Here is a 16,012-nt window from a genome sequence, read left to right as displayed (position 1 = left end):
TTCATGTGGCCTCACCACCTATAAAAACACACCTGCTGCTCGTTCCACAAAGCCCCATCCTGCCTCAAACAAAATCCCACCTCAATTCAGCCGCCACCTAGATTCAATTTTTTTGGTTTTTTTTTCCTTTTCCCTGCCTTAATTCCATGTTTCCCACAGGCTTCTGGGAAGAACCTGAACCTGAACGATGAGAGCCAGCACGGGCTGCTGATGCAGCTCCTCAAGCTCACCCACAACTGCCTGAACTTCGATTTCATCGGCACCTCCACGGACGAGTCCTCGGATGATCTTTGCACTGTGCAGATCCCAACCAGTTGGAGATCAGGTGATCCCACCTGGAAAATGCTCCAGTCCTTTGCTTGTTCAGAAACAAACCCCCAGCGTGTAAAGCCAGAGGTTAAACTCAGCCCTAAACCCTCCTGATTCGTTTTTGGGGGATTTTATGTTGCTTTTAAATCCCCTTTTCCCTTCCAGTCTTTCACCTGTCATTCCAAAAACCAGGAAAAAAAAGATTTTAAAAAAACCTGGGGAATAACTTGGCACCTTTTTCCCACATCCTGCTGTTCCCAGCAGGCATTTGACAGGCACAGATTGTGTTCTTAAAATACCTTCCTGTCATTTTCTCCCAGTTCCAAGCGCCAGTGGGTGACTCAATTTCTAGGAAAGGCATTTGCCTTAAAAATACAAAATCCTGGGAGATTTTTTCCTGGGATTGTGGTTCTTTGCTGTGACAAATCCATGTGCCACGAGTGGTAAAATAAGGATTAGACCTGTGGGGAGCTGTAAATGGAGGTAAAATCCTCTTTTCTCTTGCAGCATTCTTGGATTCTTCGACCCTTCAGTTGTTTTTTGATCTTTATCATTCCATCCCTCCTTCATTTTCTCCTCTGGTAAGTCCAGGGTTTATTTTCCATTATTTTAGGATTCCTGTGGGAGATTCCCTGGGGATTCAGGTGCCCCAGGTTGTACTGAAGTGTCAAATGCTGCTGAGAGTTTTGAAGCATCTTCGAGGTTGGATTTTCCCTAAAAGCACTTTTTTGCTGAAATTCCCACCTCCTTGCTCCTCACATAGCTTGGAATCTCCTGTTTGCTCATCCCCTTGGGAGAGCAACTCCTGTTATTCCCAAACCAAGTCCTAAAACCACACCAGGAATAGGGGAGCAAACCTGGGAACACCCCCAGGAATGGAATTTCTCCTTCCAGCCTTCCAAATGAGGCCATGTCCCATTGGGATGAAAGAGCCAAAAGCACAACTGAGCTAAAAGTTGGATTATTTCTTCTGGAAAAATAAAACGTTGAATTATTTCTTCTGGAAAAACAATATAAAAATGTCTTTCAGATGTTCTTCTGATACAGATTTCCCATAATTAAAAAACAAGTGAAGAGGCTGAGTGAAAACAAGGCTGAGAGGGAAGGGCCTTGGGAAGGAATTTTTCCATGGAGACTCCACTTATTCTGGTGGGGAGTTAGTGGCTAATCCTGAATTTCAACGCTTAAATATTCAGGAGAGATTTGAGGTGTGAGAATACTTTTTTTTGAATGGAAATCTGAAATTATTCCATTGGGATGTCCATCCCTGGAGCTGTCCAGGGAAAGCGTGGAGATGGCACTCAGAGCTCTGGGGATCAAAGGTTGGACTCTGACCTTGGAGGGCTTTTCCAACCTCAGGAATTCCATAATTCTGTGATTTTTGGGATGGAGCTGTTGCTTTGGGTGCTGTGATTTTTCTCCTCTGCAGAGACAAAGGAAATGTTTGGTCCCTAAAGGAGCACCAAACCTCAATCCCTGCTCGTGTCATGAGGGGAATATTTCTTCATTTCCTTGTTTTTATCCCTGTTTTTGTGTTTATTCCCATTTTTCTGTGTCCTGGCAGGTTTTGTCCTGCTTGGTGCAGATCGCCTCTGTGCGCCGCTCCCTCTTCAACAATGCCGAGAGGGCAAAGTTCTTATCTCACCTGGTGGATGGAGTGAAACGGATACTGGAAAACCCCCAGGTGAGTATTCCGGGGGGAAACTGAGGCTCTGCGTTCTCTCCAGCATGTTTCATCCCAAAAAAATCCTTTTCATGGATTTCATGGAAAAAAATCCTTTTTTACATCCCCCTTGGACACTTGGCAAAGTGCAGCATTGTCCTGCTCTTCCCTTTTCCCACCATTCCACCTCCAAGGAAAGTTCATGGTGGACATGAGGAAAAATTTCTCCATTGGAAGAGTATTTAAGGGCTGGAACTATCCCTGGAAGTGCCCAGAAGCCAGGAAATGTGGCTATTGCTGACTGGGCAGAGTGGGATTTGTTGAGAGCTTGAGCTTGTTATTGGAGCTCTTTCCAATTCCGTGATTATCCGAGCCTCTGGCAGGGAGCAGCAGAGCTGCTCCTGTAGGAACAATTCTCTGTTGGAAGGGTATTTAAGGACTGGAAGCATCCCTGGAAATGACCAAAAACCAGGAAATGTGGCAATTGCTGACCTAGTTTGATGGGCACAGTGGGATTTGTTGGGAGCTTGGGCTTGTTCTCGGAGCTGTCTCCGATGCCATGATGGTCTGAGCCTCTGACAAGGGACAGCACAGCTGCTCCTGAGTCCCCCTCCTCTTCTTGTCCCCTCAGAGTTTGTCAGACCCCAACAATTACCACGAGTTCTGCCGGCTGCTGGCCCGGTTGAAAAGCAATTACCAACTGGGAGAACTGGTGAAGGTGGAGAACTACCCCGAGGTGATCCGGCTCATCGCCAACTTCACCGTCACCAGCCTGCAGGTACAGCCCTTCCCTGCCCCTTGGGCTCCCTGGGAAACAGGGAATTTTTACAGAAATCCCTCATGGATCATCCTCTGAATTCCTGAATGAATCCGTGTGGGAAGGCAGAGTTGTTGCCATGCCTCCAGAGGCTTTTCCATATCCTAGCAGGGTGTGGGAAAAACTCAAGTCAAACAGCACAAATCATAACTCCCTGCTTTGTTTTCCTTTTTTTCCCTCTGGAAGCACTGGGAATTTGCTTCTAACGATGTGCCCTGAAATTCCTGTTAATTAGGTAACAAGGCCAGTGGAAGGGAAAAACTTAAACAACACAAATCATAACTCTGTGGTTTATTTTCCTTCCCATTTCCCTCTGGAAGCACTGGGAATTTTCTCCCAGCAGTGTGCTCTGAAATTCCTGGTTAATTTGGTAACCAGGCCATTAAATCTATGGGAAGGTGCAGCGAGCTGAGCATTAAACGTCTTCCAGCTCAAATTCTGTGGGAAAAACTCAAGTCAAACAGCACAAATCATAACTCCCTGCCTTCTCTTCCACCTCTTCCCTCTGGAAGCACTGGGAATTCGCTCCCAACAGTGTGCACTACCTGCTGAGCCTGTGGCAGCGCCTGGCCGCGTCCGTGCCCTACGTGAAGGCCACGGAGCCACACATGCTGGAGACCTACACGCCCGAGGTGACCAAAGCCTACATCACCTCCCGCCTGGAATCCGTGCACATCATCCTCAGGTGAGGCCATCCACGCCTGGCAGCTTCTCCTGCTGATCCTGGTGCTGGAAGGCTGGGAAGAGTGGGGGTGTCCCCCCTGGAGAGGACATGGCTGAGGTGGGAGCTGTCCCTGCCCATGGCAGGGGGCAGGATAGGCCGGGATTTAAGCTCTTTCCAGCACAAATCGTAACTCTCTGCTTTGTTTTCCTTCTCTCTTCCCTCTGGAAGCACTGGGAATTTGCTCCCGGTGATGTGCTCTGAAATTCCTGGTTAATTTGGCAACCAGTGGAGTGTGAAAGGAACTGAGCTTTAAACACCTTCCAACCCAGATTTTGTGGGAAAAACTTAAACAACACAAACTCCCTGTTTTCCTTCTTTTTTCCCCTCTGGAAGCACTAGGAATTTGCTCCCAATGGTGTGCCCTGAAATTCCTGGTTAATTTGGCATCCAGGCCGTTAAAGGCCAGTGGAAGGTGCAGTGAGCTGGGCTTTAAATCCTTCCTGTCCAAATTCTGTGGGAAAAACTTAAACAACACAAATCGCAACTCCCTGCTTTGTTTTCCTTCTTTGTTCCCTCTGGAAGCACTGGGAATTTACTCCCAACAGTGTGCTCTGAAATTCCTGGTTAATTTGGCAACCAAGCCACTAAAGATGTTGTCCAGTGGAAGGTCCTTGAAACCTTTTCCAGCCCAAATTCTGTGGGGAAAACCAAACCATTCCACGATTGCGTGAATTCCAGCCCTCACTTCCGACACCCCTGGCAGTAAAACCTGGGAGCTGCTGGGTTCCCCTGCTCCATTTTCCATGTGCTTTCTGCAGGGATGGCCTGGAGGACCCTCTGGAGGACACGGGGCTGGTGCAGCAGCAGCTGGACCAGCTGTCCACCATCGGGCGCTGCGAGTACGAGAAGACGTGCGCGCTGCTGGTGCAGCTCTTCGACCAGGCCGCCCAGTCCTACCAGGAGCTGCTGCAGAGCGCCAGCGCCAGCCCCATGGACCTGGCCGTGCAGGAAGGTCAGCCCTGGCACGGCCGGGGGCTCCTTCCCAGGGGAACCGGCCTGGAAAATCCCTGCACAGGGGAGGGGTGGCGTGGTTGCTCCTTGGGAGGCGTTGCCTGTCCAGTGCTGCCCATCCCCTCCCATGGATCCCGATCCCATCATAAATCCCGTCCCTTGGATCCAAATCCCATCCAGTGGATCCCATGGATCCCATCTGTGGATCCCAATCCCATCCTATGGATCCCAATCCTATCATAAATCCCATCCCTTGGATCCAAATCCCATCCCATGGATCCCAATCCTATAATAAATCCCCTCCCATGGATCCCATCCCACAGATCCCGATCCCATCATAGATCCCATCCCATGGATCCAAATCCCGTGGATCCCAATCCTGTCATAAATCCCATACCATGGATCCCGTCTCACAGATCCCAATCCTATCATAAATCCCATCCCTTGGATCCAAATCCCATCCCATGGATCCCCATCCCAAATCCCATGGATCCCATCTAATGAATCCCATCCCATAGATCCCCATCCCAAATCCCCTGGCATCCCATGGATCCCAATCCCATCCCACAGATTCCAATCCTATTATAAATTCCATCCCATGGATCCCAATCCCATCCCATGGATCCCGTCCCACAGATCCTGATCCCATCATAAAACCCATCCCATGGGTCCAAATCCTATCCAGTGGATTCCATCCCATGGATCCCAATCCCATCCCATGGATCCCAATCCTGTCATAAATCCCATCCCATCCCATCCCATGGATCCCATCCCATAGATCCCAATCCTATCCCATGGATCCCAATCCCAAATCCCATGGATCCAATCCCATAGATCCCAATCCCACCCCACAGATCCCAATCCCATCCCACCAGTGGCACTCCAGCCCCATGGACCTGGCCGTGCAGGAAGGTCAGCCCAGACACGGGTGGGGGCTCCTTCCCAAAGAAATTGGCCTGGAAAATCCCTGCACAGGGGAGGAACTCCCAGGATTTGGGGAAATTTAGGATATGTCCTTTCCTTCCTGTCGAAGTTATGAGGGTGTTCCCCATCCCATCCCATCCCATGGATTTATCTGGGGGAAAATGAATTTATATGGGAAAAAATGGCTTTATCTGTGGGAAAATGGATTTATTTGGGAGGAAATGGATTTATTTTGTGAAAAACGGATTGATTTTTGGTGAGATGGCCCCTAAAAGAAGAGGTGACAGCTGTGACAGTGTCCCCAGGGTAGGGTGAGGTTTTCCAAGGGAAAAATGGATTTATTTGGCAGACGCATGGATTTATTGGGGGTTTCTTTTGGCACGGGGTGCCAGCTGTGCGTGCACAGGGTGGGTGCCACCCCTGACCGTGTCCCCCGCGTGTCCCCCGTGTGTCCCCAGGGCGCCTGACGTGGCTGGTGTACATCATCGGCGCCGTCATCGGCGGCCGCGTGTCCTTCGCCAGCACGGACGAGCAGGACGCCATGGACGGCGAGCTGGTCTGCAGGTAGGATTCCAGGGAAATCCGCCCAGGGATTCCAGGGAAATCCGCCCAGGGATTCCAGGGAAATCCGCCCAGGGATTCCAGGGAAATCCGCCCAGGAATTCCAGAAAAACCCAGCTGGGGATCCCAGTAAAATCCACCGGGATATTCCAGCAAAATCCACAGGGATATTCCAGAAAAATCCACCCAGGAATTCCAGGGAAATCTGCCCAGGAATCCCAGGGAAATCCTCCCAGGAATTCCAGAAAAACCCAGCTGGGGATCCCAGCAAAATCCACCAGGATATTCCAGCAAAATCCACCTAGGATATTCCAGCAAAATCCACCCAGGAATTCCAGCAAAATCCATGAATTCCAGGGAAATCCGCCCATGAATTCCAGGGAAATCCGCCCAGGAATTCCAGGGAAATCCGCCCAGGAATTCCAGGGAAAACCACCCAGGAATTCCAGGGAAAACCACCCAGGAATTCCAAGGAAAACCACCCAGGAATTCCAGGGAAATCCACCCAGGAATTCCTGGAAAATCCGCACAGGAATTCCTGGAAAATCCATCCAGGAATTACAGCAAAATCCACTCCTTCCCCCCTTTTCCCCCTTTCCCCCTTTCCTTTCCCATTTCCCCGTTTCCCCGCAGGGTGCTGCAGCTGATGAACCTGACGGACTCGCGCCTGGCGCAGGCGGGCAATGAGAAGCTGGAGCTGGCCATGCTCAGCTTCTTCGAGCAGTTCCGCAAGATCTACATCGGGGACCAGGTGCAGAAGTCTTCCAAGGTAGGGAAAATCCCAAAATTCCACCTTTCCCCAGGAAAACCAGCCTTCATTCCTTCATTTCTCCTCATTTGACCTGGAATTCAGTCCCATTTCTGTCATTTCTCCACATTTTTCCTCAAAATAAATTCCAGTTCTGGTATTTGTCCTCATTTGACCTGGAATTAAATCCCATTTTTTGTGATTCCTCCTGGAATGAAATCCCATTTCTGTGATTTCTCCTCGTTTTACCTGAAATTAAATCCCATTTCTGTGATTTCCTCATTTAGTCCCAAGTTTTGGCTTTCCAAATGCTCAGCTGGGTTGGGAATATTGGGAATTAAAGACCTGGATTTGGTTTTTCTGAATTTTTTTTATACCTGGGATCACCTCAAACAGCCCCCTGAGCTTCTCCCTGGTTTCAAAATGGGAATAAATCCAAATTCCCTTCATCCCAGGGGATTTGTAGCTGTGCTTTGGGATGTAAAATCCCTTTTTCCAATTTAAAAAAACGGGAATGTTGCTCTGGGATTGGGTTCTGTTCCTTCCTGGAGGAGAAATTGGATTGGGGCCAAATCCCTTCCCAGGGATTTCGGAACTGCTGAGAATTCCAGAGAAATCCACTCAAATCCTGGCTGTGTTTGGAGGTGGAGCACAGTTAAATCCCACTTTTTTGGGAATTTTCCTGGGAAAACCCAAATCCTCCTTCTTTAGAGTCGAGCCATGCTGCTAAGACTGAAAAAAAGAGAAAAAATCAGGAGTAGGATGGATTGGATCAACCCACTGGGAAAATCCCACAACATCCCCTTCTCCCAGAGAGGAAAAAACGGATTTTTGGGGAGAATTCCCAGTTTTCCTGGCAGTTTGGAAGCCTTTTTTCCATGTTTTTTTTGGGCAGCTGTACCGGAGGCTCTCGGAGGTGCTGGGGCTGAACGACGAGACCATGGTGCTGAGCGTGTTCATTGGGAAGATGTGAGTGTCCAGCAGGATTCCAGGAATTCCTGGAATTCCTCACCCTGAAAACCTGGAGTTCCTGCTGCTCCAGGAAAGGGTTTAGGATGGAATTTTCCAAATGCCACAAATTCCAGAAAAATCCCACAAATTTCACCAAAATGCAACGAATTCTACAAAAATTCTACAAAAATTCCAGGTGTAGCAATCCCACAGAATTCCAGGTGTAACCAATCCCACAGAATTCCAGGTGTAACCAATCCCACAGAATCCCAAGGGCAGCCAATCCCACAGAATGCCAGGTACAGCAAATCCCACAGAATTCCAGGTGTAACCAATCCCACAGAATCCCAAGGGCAGCCAATCCCACAGAATTCCAGGTACAGCAAATCTCACGGAATTCCAGATGTAACCAATCCCACAGAATCCCAAGTGTGACAAATCCCAGAAATCCCAGGTGCAGCCAATTCCACAGAATTCCTGGTGTGACAAATCCCACAGAATTCCAAGGGCAGCCAATCCCACAGAATCCCAAGGGCCTGGAATCCCAGAAATCCCAGGTATAACCAATCCCACAGAATTCCAGCTGTAACCAATCCCCCAGAATCCCAAGGGCCTGGAATCCCAGAAATCCCAGTAAAACCAATCCCACAGAATTCCAAGAGCAGCCAATCCCCCAGAATTCCAGGTGGAACCTGGCATCCGGGATATCCACAGGACAATTTTCCCAGCCAAACGTGAGCCTGGTGATTTTACTCCCAATTTTATGCCTCGTGCTGTTGGGAAATGGGAAAACTCAAAAAAAATCTACCACAATTCCTGGGAAAATTCCAGAAAAATCCTGGGAAAACCCCAAAAAAATCCCTCTGATCCATGTTTTTCCTTCCCAGCATCACCAACCTGAAGTACTGGGGCCGCTGTGAGCCGATCACCTCCAAGACCCTGCAGCTGCTCAACGACCTCTCCATCGGATATCCTTTTGGGAAGAGCTCCCAAATCCTTGGGAAAAGTCATCCAGAAGTTCTGCTGGAATGGGAGCTGGCTCACATTCCTGGATTTCCCCTGGATTTTTGGGAATGGGGGGAGAGGAGGGCAGGATGAGGCTCGTGGGATGTTGGTTTTTGGTTATTGTGGGTCAGAATTCCTCTGGAGTTGAGCATCCACAGGCAGATTGCGGTCTGTCTTCTGGTCTTCCAGGAATTCCAGAAGTTCCAGGAATTCCAGAGGTTTCAGAAATTCCACAAATTCCAGAAGCTCCTGGGTTTTTCCCCAGGGGATCTCCCCAAGCTGAGATTTGCACAGTTTGGGTTATCCTTGGAACAAACAGCAGAGAATTCCCAATTTATTGAGAAGCAGACAGAATTCCCAACTTCCTGAATAATCCAGGCCCAATCCCATTTTTCCAGCCTGTCCCTGGAAGTGTTTTCCAGGAACTCCAGAATTTCCAGGAATTCCACAAGTTCCAGACCCTGAGTTGTTCCCCAGTGATCACTGAGGGTCTCCCCAAGCTGAGATTTGCACAATTTGGGTTATCCTTGGAACAAACAAAAAATTCCCAACTTCCTGAATAATCCAGGCCCAATCCCATTTTTCCAGCCTGGCCCTGGAAGTGATTTTCCAGGAATTCCAGAATTTCCAGGAATTCCACAAGTTCCAGACCCTGAGTTGTTCCCCAGTGATCACTGAGGGTCTCCCCAAGCCGAGATTTGCACAACTTGGGTTATCCTTGGAACAAACAAAAAATTCCCAACTTCCTGAATAATCCAGGCCCAATCCCATTTTTCCAGCCTGGCCCTGGAAGTGATTTTCCAGGAATTCCAGAAGTTCCAGAATTTTCAGGAATTCCACAAGTTCCAGACCCTGAGTTGTTCCCCAGTGATCACTGAGGGTCTCCCCAAGCCGAGATTTGCACAACTTGGGTTATCCTTGGAACAAATATAAAATTCCCAGTTTCCTGAGTAATGCAGCCCAATCCCATTTTTCCAGCGTGTCCCTGGCAGTGTTTTCCCAGGAATTCCAGGAGTTCTGCCTCTTCCTTGACCCCCTGCACGTACAGCAGCGTGCGGAAGCTGGTGAAGCTCAGCGCCGTGCAGTTCATGCTGAACAATCACACGGTGAGCGCTCCCTCCCTGCCTCATTCCCAGGAAAATCCCGTCCTGGATCCCCTCTGGAATTCCATCTGGCTCCCTGGGTTTCCGTGGTGCTGGAGGAGCCTTTGGAAAATGGGATTTTTGGGGAAGTTTGGGGGTTTTTTGGTGGAATTCTTTGGTTTTGAGGGGGTCGGGTTTGGTGGCGCTTCCCATTCCCAAAGATTTCTGTTCTCCATGAAATCCAGGTTCATTCCTGGAAAATTCCCAGCCTGGGCTGGTGGGAGGATGGGATTTAAGGTCCCTTCCAACCCAGAACATTCCAGGATTCCATTCCATGATATTCCAAATCCCAGCAGCTCTTCCAGAGGGTTTGTATTCCCTGCTGGAACGAGGGAGGAATTCCTGGAGTGCAGGGAGGTTCTCCAGGCATTTCCAGGATGTTTCCCAGGAATTCCTGGAGTTCAGGGATGTTTCCCAGGAATTCCTGGAGTTCAGGGATGTTTCCCAGGAATTCCTGGAGTTCAGGGATGTTTCCCAGGAATTCCTGGAGTTCAGGGATGTTTTCCAGGCATTCCCAGGGCCTTGAGCCCCATTTCCCAGTCTGGGATTACATTTTTCCATGGAAAATAACCAGGAATCAGCCTGAAGTATTCCCATCCCAAAGGCAGGGCCAGAATTCCTGGAATTCCCCTGGGGAGAAACGTGGGATTTGCAGCTCCTGCTGGCTCTGGGAATGCTGCAGATTCCATAATTCCATAAAACCCAGTGGATTTTGGGATCATCTGGGAATTGTGGATGCTCAGGATCCAACTCAGGCTGGAGCTTCCCAGCTTGGCAAAACCTTTGAGGATCCACCAACTTTCTCCATTTCCCACCAGATTTTCCCAACATTTCCCTGGAAAAACAACCTTTTCCATGTGGGATTTTTTTTCCTGGAGCTCTTCCCTCCTTACCCCATCCCAATTTTCCTTTTCCAGAGCGAGCACTTTTCCTTCCTGGGAATCAACAACCAGTCCAACCTGACGGACATGCGCTGTCGGACAACGTTCTACACGGCCCTGGGACGGCTCCTCATGGTGGATTTAGGTATTTTTCCTGGGAATTCCAGCAGAATTCCAGCTTTTGGGAACTGGATTATGGGATTTAGGGAGGTGGAGCTTCGCCAGGAAGGCCAAATGGGAAAAGGAAAATTGGGAATTGGGGTTGGTGTGGAGAACATCCTGTAAAAACGGGGATAAAATTTTCCCATCCCACCAAGATTTGGGATCAATTTTCCCATCCCAAAATTTGGGATCAATTTTCCCATCCCACCAGGATTTGGGGATAAATATTCCCTGGATTTTTCATGTTTTCCCATGGATTTCCTATGGATTTTTCTGTGTTTTCCCAGGGGAGGATGAGGATCAGTATGAGCAATTCATGGGGGATTTCCCTTGTATTTCCCTTATTTTCCAATGGATTTCCCATGGATTTTTCCATGTTTTCCAGGGGAGGATGAGGATCAGTACAAGCAGTTAATGGGGGATTTTCCCATGGATTTTCCATGGATTTCCCATGTTTGTCCCATGAATTTCCCATGTTTCCCATGTTTTCCCCTGGATTTTTCCATGTTTTCCAGGGGAGGACGAGGATCAGTATGAGCAGTTCATGGGGGATTTCCCATGTTTTCCCATGGATTTCCCATGTTTCCCATGTTTTCCCCTGGATTTTTCCATGTTTTCCAGGGGAGGACGAGGATCAGTATGAGCAGTTCATGGGGGATTTCCCATGTTTTCCCATGGTTTTTTCCATGGATTTCCCATGTTTTTCCCATGGATTTCCCATGTTTCCCATGTTTTCCCCTGGATTTTTCCATGTTTTCCAGGGGAGGACGAGGATCAGGACGAGCAGTTCATGGGGGATTTCCCATGTTTTCCCATGTTTTTTTCCATGTTTCCCATGTTTTCCCATGGATTTCCCATGTTTTCCATGTTTTCCAGGGGAGGACGAGGATCAGTACGAGCAGTTCATGGGGGATTTCCCATGTTTCCCATGTTTTCCCCTGGATTTTTCCATGTTTTCCAGGGGAGGATGAGGATCAGTACGAGCAGTTCATGCTGCCCCTCACCGCTGCCTTCGAGACCGTGGCTCAGATGTTCAGCACCAACTCCTTCAACGAGCAGGAGGCCAAGGTCAGCTGGGAGCAAATTCCCGATTTTCCTGCTTTTTCTGGGATCTTTTCCGTGGGATTTGGGGTTTTGGGCAGGCAGGAGGAGCTGGGAGCTCTGCTGAGCTCTGGGAGAAAAGCTGGAATGGTGGGAGCTGGCCAAGAGGGAATTGGGGTTCCTGAATCCCTTGGGCTCAGTTAATGGGAATTGGGATCAGTTTAATGGCAATTGGGGTTCCTGAATCCCTTGGGATCAGGTCAGTGGGAATTGGGATCAGTTTAATGGGAATTGGGATTCCTGAATCCCTTGGGATCAGTTCAGAGGGAATTGGGATCAGGTGTGCTCTGGAATTGTGGGTGCCTGATTTTTACTCTTTTTTATTCCATTCTTTCTTATATTTTTATTCTATTTATTATATTTTTTTCTATTTATTTTATTTCACTTTGTTCTATTTCATTTTATTCCATTTTTAAATTTCATTTTATTTTATTCTCTTCTGTTTCTTCTCTTCTTTCTATTTTGTTCCATTCCCTTCCATTCCATTCCTATTTATTTATTTATTTTATTGCATTATTTTTATTTCATTTCATTTCTGTTTATTTTATTCTTTTCTGTTTATTTTATTCTATTCTGGATTATTTTATTTCATTTCATTTCTGTTTATATATTATTTCTGTTTATTCTTTTCTGTTTATTTTATTCTATTCTGGATTATTTTATTTCATTTCATTTCTGTTTATATATTATTTCTGTTTATTCTTTTCTGTTTATTTTATTCTATTCTGGATTATTTTATTTCATTTCATTTCTGTTTATATATTATTTCTGTTTATATATTATTTCTGTTTATTCTTTTCTGTCTATTTCTTCTATTCTGGATTATTTTATTTCATTTCATTTCTGTTTCTATTATTTCTGTTTGTTTTATTCCTTTCTGTTTATTTTATTCTATTCTATTCTGGGTTATTTATTTCATATCATTTCATTTAATTTCCATTTCTATGATTTCTATTATATATTATTTCTATTACTTCTATTTGTTTATTTTATTCTTTCCTGTTTATTTTATTATATTCTATTCTGGGTTGGGGTTGGTTTTTTTGGGGTTTGTTTGTGTGTGGGTTTTATGTATTTTATGTGATTTTAATTGGGTTTCTTTTCCTCATTCCGTGTGGTGCCCGCTGTCCCGTTGCTGTCCCGTTGCTGTCCGTGCCCAGCGCACGCTGGTGGGGCTGGTGCGGGACCTGCGGGGCATCGCCTTCGCCTTCAACGCCAAGACCAGCTTCATGATGCTCTTCGAGTGGATGTATCCTGGCCCAAATCCTGGCCCAAATCCTGGCCCAAATCCTGGCCCCAAATCCTGGCCAAATCCTGGCCCCAAATCCTGGCCCCAAATCCTGACCCCAAATCCTGGCCCCAATCCCGGCCCCAATCCCGGCCCCAAATCCCGGCCCCAAATCCCGGCCCCAAATCCTGGCCCCAATCCCGGCCCCAAATCCTGGCCCCAAATCCCGGCCCCAAATCTTGACCCCATCCCAAATCCCAATACCAAATCCTGACCCCATCCCAAATCCCCACCCCAAATCCTGACCCCAAATCCTCACCCCAAATCCCAATCCCAAATCCTGACCCCATGCCAAATCCCCATGCCAAATCCCCACCCCAAATCCCAAAACCTGGCCCCAAATCCTGACCCCAAATCCCGGCCCCATCCCAAATCCCCATCCCAAATCCTGACCCCATCCCAAATCCTGACCCCAAATCCTGACCCCATCCCAAATCCCACTGGAGAATCCCAGTGCCTGGGAATTCCCACAAATCCACAGGGAACCCTCTGGGAATGCCAGTGCCTGGGAACTCCCAAAATCCCCAGGAACCCTCTGGAAATCCCAATTCCCAAAACCCCCAGGGAACATCTCCAAAAATCCCATTTTCCCGGGAATTCCCAAAATCCCCATGGAACACCTCCAGGAATTTCCAGAATCCTCAGGGAACCCTCTGGAGAATCCCAGAGCCCGAGAATTCCCACAAATCCCCAGGGAACTCTCTGGGAATCCCAATTCCCAAAATCCACAGGGAACACCTCCAGGAATTCCCAAAATCCTCAGGGAACACCTCCAGGAATTCCCAAAATCCCCAGAGAACCCTCTGGAAATCCCAGTTCCCCATGGGGGGAATCCCAATTCCCCCTTGGAGGACTTGGTGCCCTCAATTCCCAATAATCCTAAATCCCATCCCTCAGGAATACCTCCAAAAATCCCAATTTCCTGGGAATTCCCCTTGGATTTACAGGACTTGGGGTCCTTTTTTCCCAAAAATCCTAAATCCCATCCATCAGGAATGGCCCCAAAAATCCAAATTCCTGGGAATTCCCTAAATTTTCTTGGGAATTTCCCAGGGATTTACAGGATTTAGTGTCCTTCTTTCCCAAAAACCCTGGTTTGCCTCAAAAAATTGGGATTTTTCCCTGTCCCTCTAAAAAAAAAACCTTTTTGGGTTCTGGTTTGCTTTTAAAAATTGAGATTTCCTTTAAAAAAATGGGATTTTTCCCTTGAAAATCTTTTGGAAGAGGATTGGACTTTTTCCCTTTGAAATCCTTTCCCTTGAAAATTTCCCTTGGGAATCCTTCCTGAATTTCCTCCTGATTTTTACCACACAGATGATTTTTCCCGGGATAAAAAAAATAACAACAATAATTCCAAAAAACCCCAAATTTCAGCCAGCAGCATCCTCGTGTGACCCTAAACCCCAGCCTGCTTTGCTGCACTCATGGAATATTCCATTTCCATGGGTTTTTTGGCCTGGAAAAGTGGGAATTCCTTAATTTCCCTGGCAGTTACCCCTCCTACATGCCCATCCTGCAGCGAGCCATCGAGCTCTGGTACCACGACCCCGCCTGCACCACGCCCGTCCTCAAACTCATGGCTGAGCTGGTCCACAACAGGTAGGAACTCCCAAAATTCTGGGATTTCATGGAATTCTGCCTCTTGGAAGGGGTTATTTCATCCCTCCCTGTGTGGTTGTTGCCCCCAAAACCCTCTTTTTTTTTCCCCAAATCCCCATTTTTGCCCCATTTCCCTCCCCCCCCAGTCTCCATTTTTTTCCCCAGTTTTCCCCCCCAAATCCCATTTTTCCTCCTAAATCCTATTTATAACAGGTGGGAATATCCTTTCAATTTGGGATTTCCTGGAATTCTGTGCCTTGGAAAGGGTTTACAGCTGATTTCATCCCTCTCTTTGTGGTTGTTGCCCCCCAGACCCCTTTTTTCCTCCATTTTTCTCACAAATCCCTTTTTTCCCCACTAAATCCCCATTTATAACAGGTAGGAAAAAAACCAAAAATCTGGGATTTCATGGAATTCTGCACCTTGGAAGAGCTTTAAAGCCAGTTAAATATCCATGGGCAGGGACACAATCTGCTCTCCCAGGAGATCCAACCTCTCCTTGGGCACTCTCAGGGATCCAGGGGCAGCCACAGCTCCTCTGGGAATTCCAGCCAGGAATTCCTTCCCAAAATCCCACCCCAATCTCCCCTTTCCCGGTTTCAATCCATTCCCTGTGTCCCATTCCTTATCCCAAATCCTCTCCAGCTCTCCTGGAGCCCCTTCAGGCCCTGGAATGTGCTGGATGCTCTCCCTGGAATTTCCCTTCTCCAGGGGAGCATTCCCAGCTCTCCCAGGCTGGCTCCAGCCCTGGAGCAGCTCCCTGGCTCTGAGCATTCCCTGTTTTTCCTGCAGATCCCAACGGCTGCAGTTTGATGTCTCCTCTCCCAACGGGATCCTGCTTTTCCGGGAAACCAGCAAGATGATCACGACCTACGGTGAGGGGTCCTGGAGCTGCCTGGGATGCATCCATGGAAAAATCCCAGATAAATCCTGGATTCGTCCTGGAAACATCCTGGGTGCATCCTAGAAAAATCCTAGATTCATCCTGGGTTCATCCATGGATAAATCCTGGAAACATCCTGGGTTCATCCATGGATAAATCCTGGAAACATCCTGGATGATGGATTGGTTTGGGTTGGAAAGGAGCCACGTAAATAATTCCTAGATTTTGATTTGTAGTGGATTTGAAATCCCATCCAATCTGGAATTCATGGGATCATGGAATGGATTGGGTTGGAATGGATTT

General features: G+C 47.8%; 1 protein-coding gene across 2 annotated transcripts in view; it reads left to right on the top strand.

The window, feature by feature from the left end:
* The window catches only part of XPO7 (exportin 7), a 33,423-nt gene that overhangs the window by 7,743 nt on the left and 9,668 nt on the right, over positions 1-16,012 (top strand). For both annotated transcript variants that reach the window (XM_041424708.1, XM_041424709.1), the window contains exons 6-21: positions 160-325; positions 817-890; positions 1,874-1,993; positions 2,604-2,750; positions 3,302-3,474; positions 4,272-4,465; positions 5,847-5,952; positions 6,583-6,718; positions 7,593-7,666; positions 8,536-8,616; positions 9,696-9,759; positions 10,713-10,821; positions 11,800-11,906; positions 13,100-13,188; positions 14,719-14,826; positions 15,619-15,701. In XM_041424708.1, the coding sequence (XP_041280642.1) occupies positions 160-325; positions 817-890; positions 1,874-1,993; positions 2,604-2,750; positions 3,302-3,474; positions 4,272-4,465; positions 5,847-5,952; positions 6,583-6,718; positions 7,593-7,666; positions 8,536-8,616; positions 9,696-9,759; positions 10,713-10,821; positions 11,800-11,906; positions 13,100-13,188; positions 14,719-14,826; positions 15,619-15,701 (1,831 nt within the window). The remainder of the gene's footprint in view (positions 1-159; positions 326-816; positions 891-1,873; positions 1,994-2,603; positions 2,751-3,301; positions 3,475-4,271; positions 4,466-5,846; positions 5,953-6,582; positions 6,719-7,592; positions 7,667-8,535; positions 8,617-9,695; positions 9,760-10,712; positions 10,822-11,799; positions 11,907-13,099; positions 13,189-14,718; positions 14,827-15,618; positions 15,702-16,012) is intronic.

This window comes from Onychostruthus taczanowskii, unplaced genomic scaffold, assembly GCF_017590055.1.
Source record: "Onychostruthus taczanowskii isolate IOZ18803 unplaced genomic scaffold, ASM1759005v1 scaffold84, whole genome shotgun sequence".
NCBI classification, from domain to species: domain Eukaryota; kingdom Metazoa; phylum Chordata; class Aves; order Passeriformes; family Passeridae; genus Onychostruthus; species Onychostruthus taczanowskii.
Note: the sequence above shows the minus strand (reverse complement) of the source record. Positions and strands in the feature narration are given on the sequence as shown.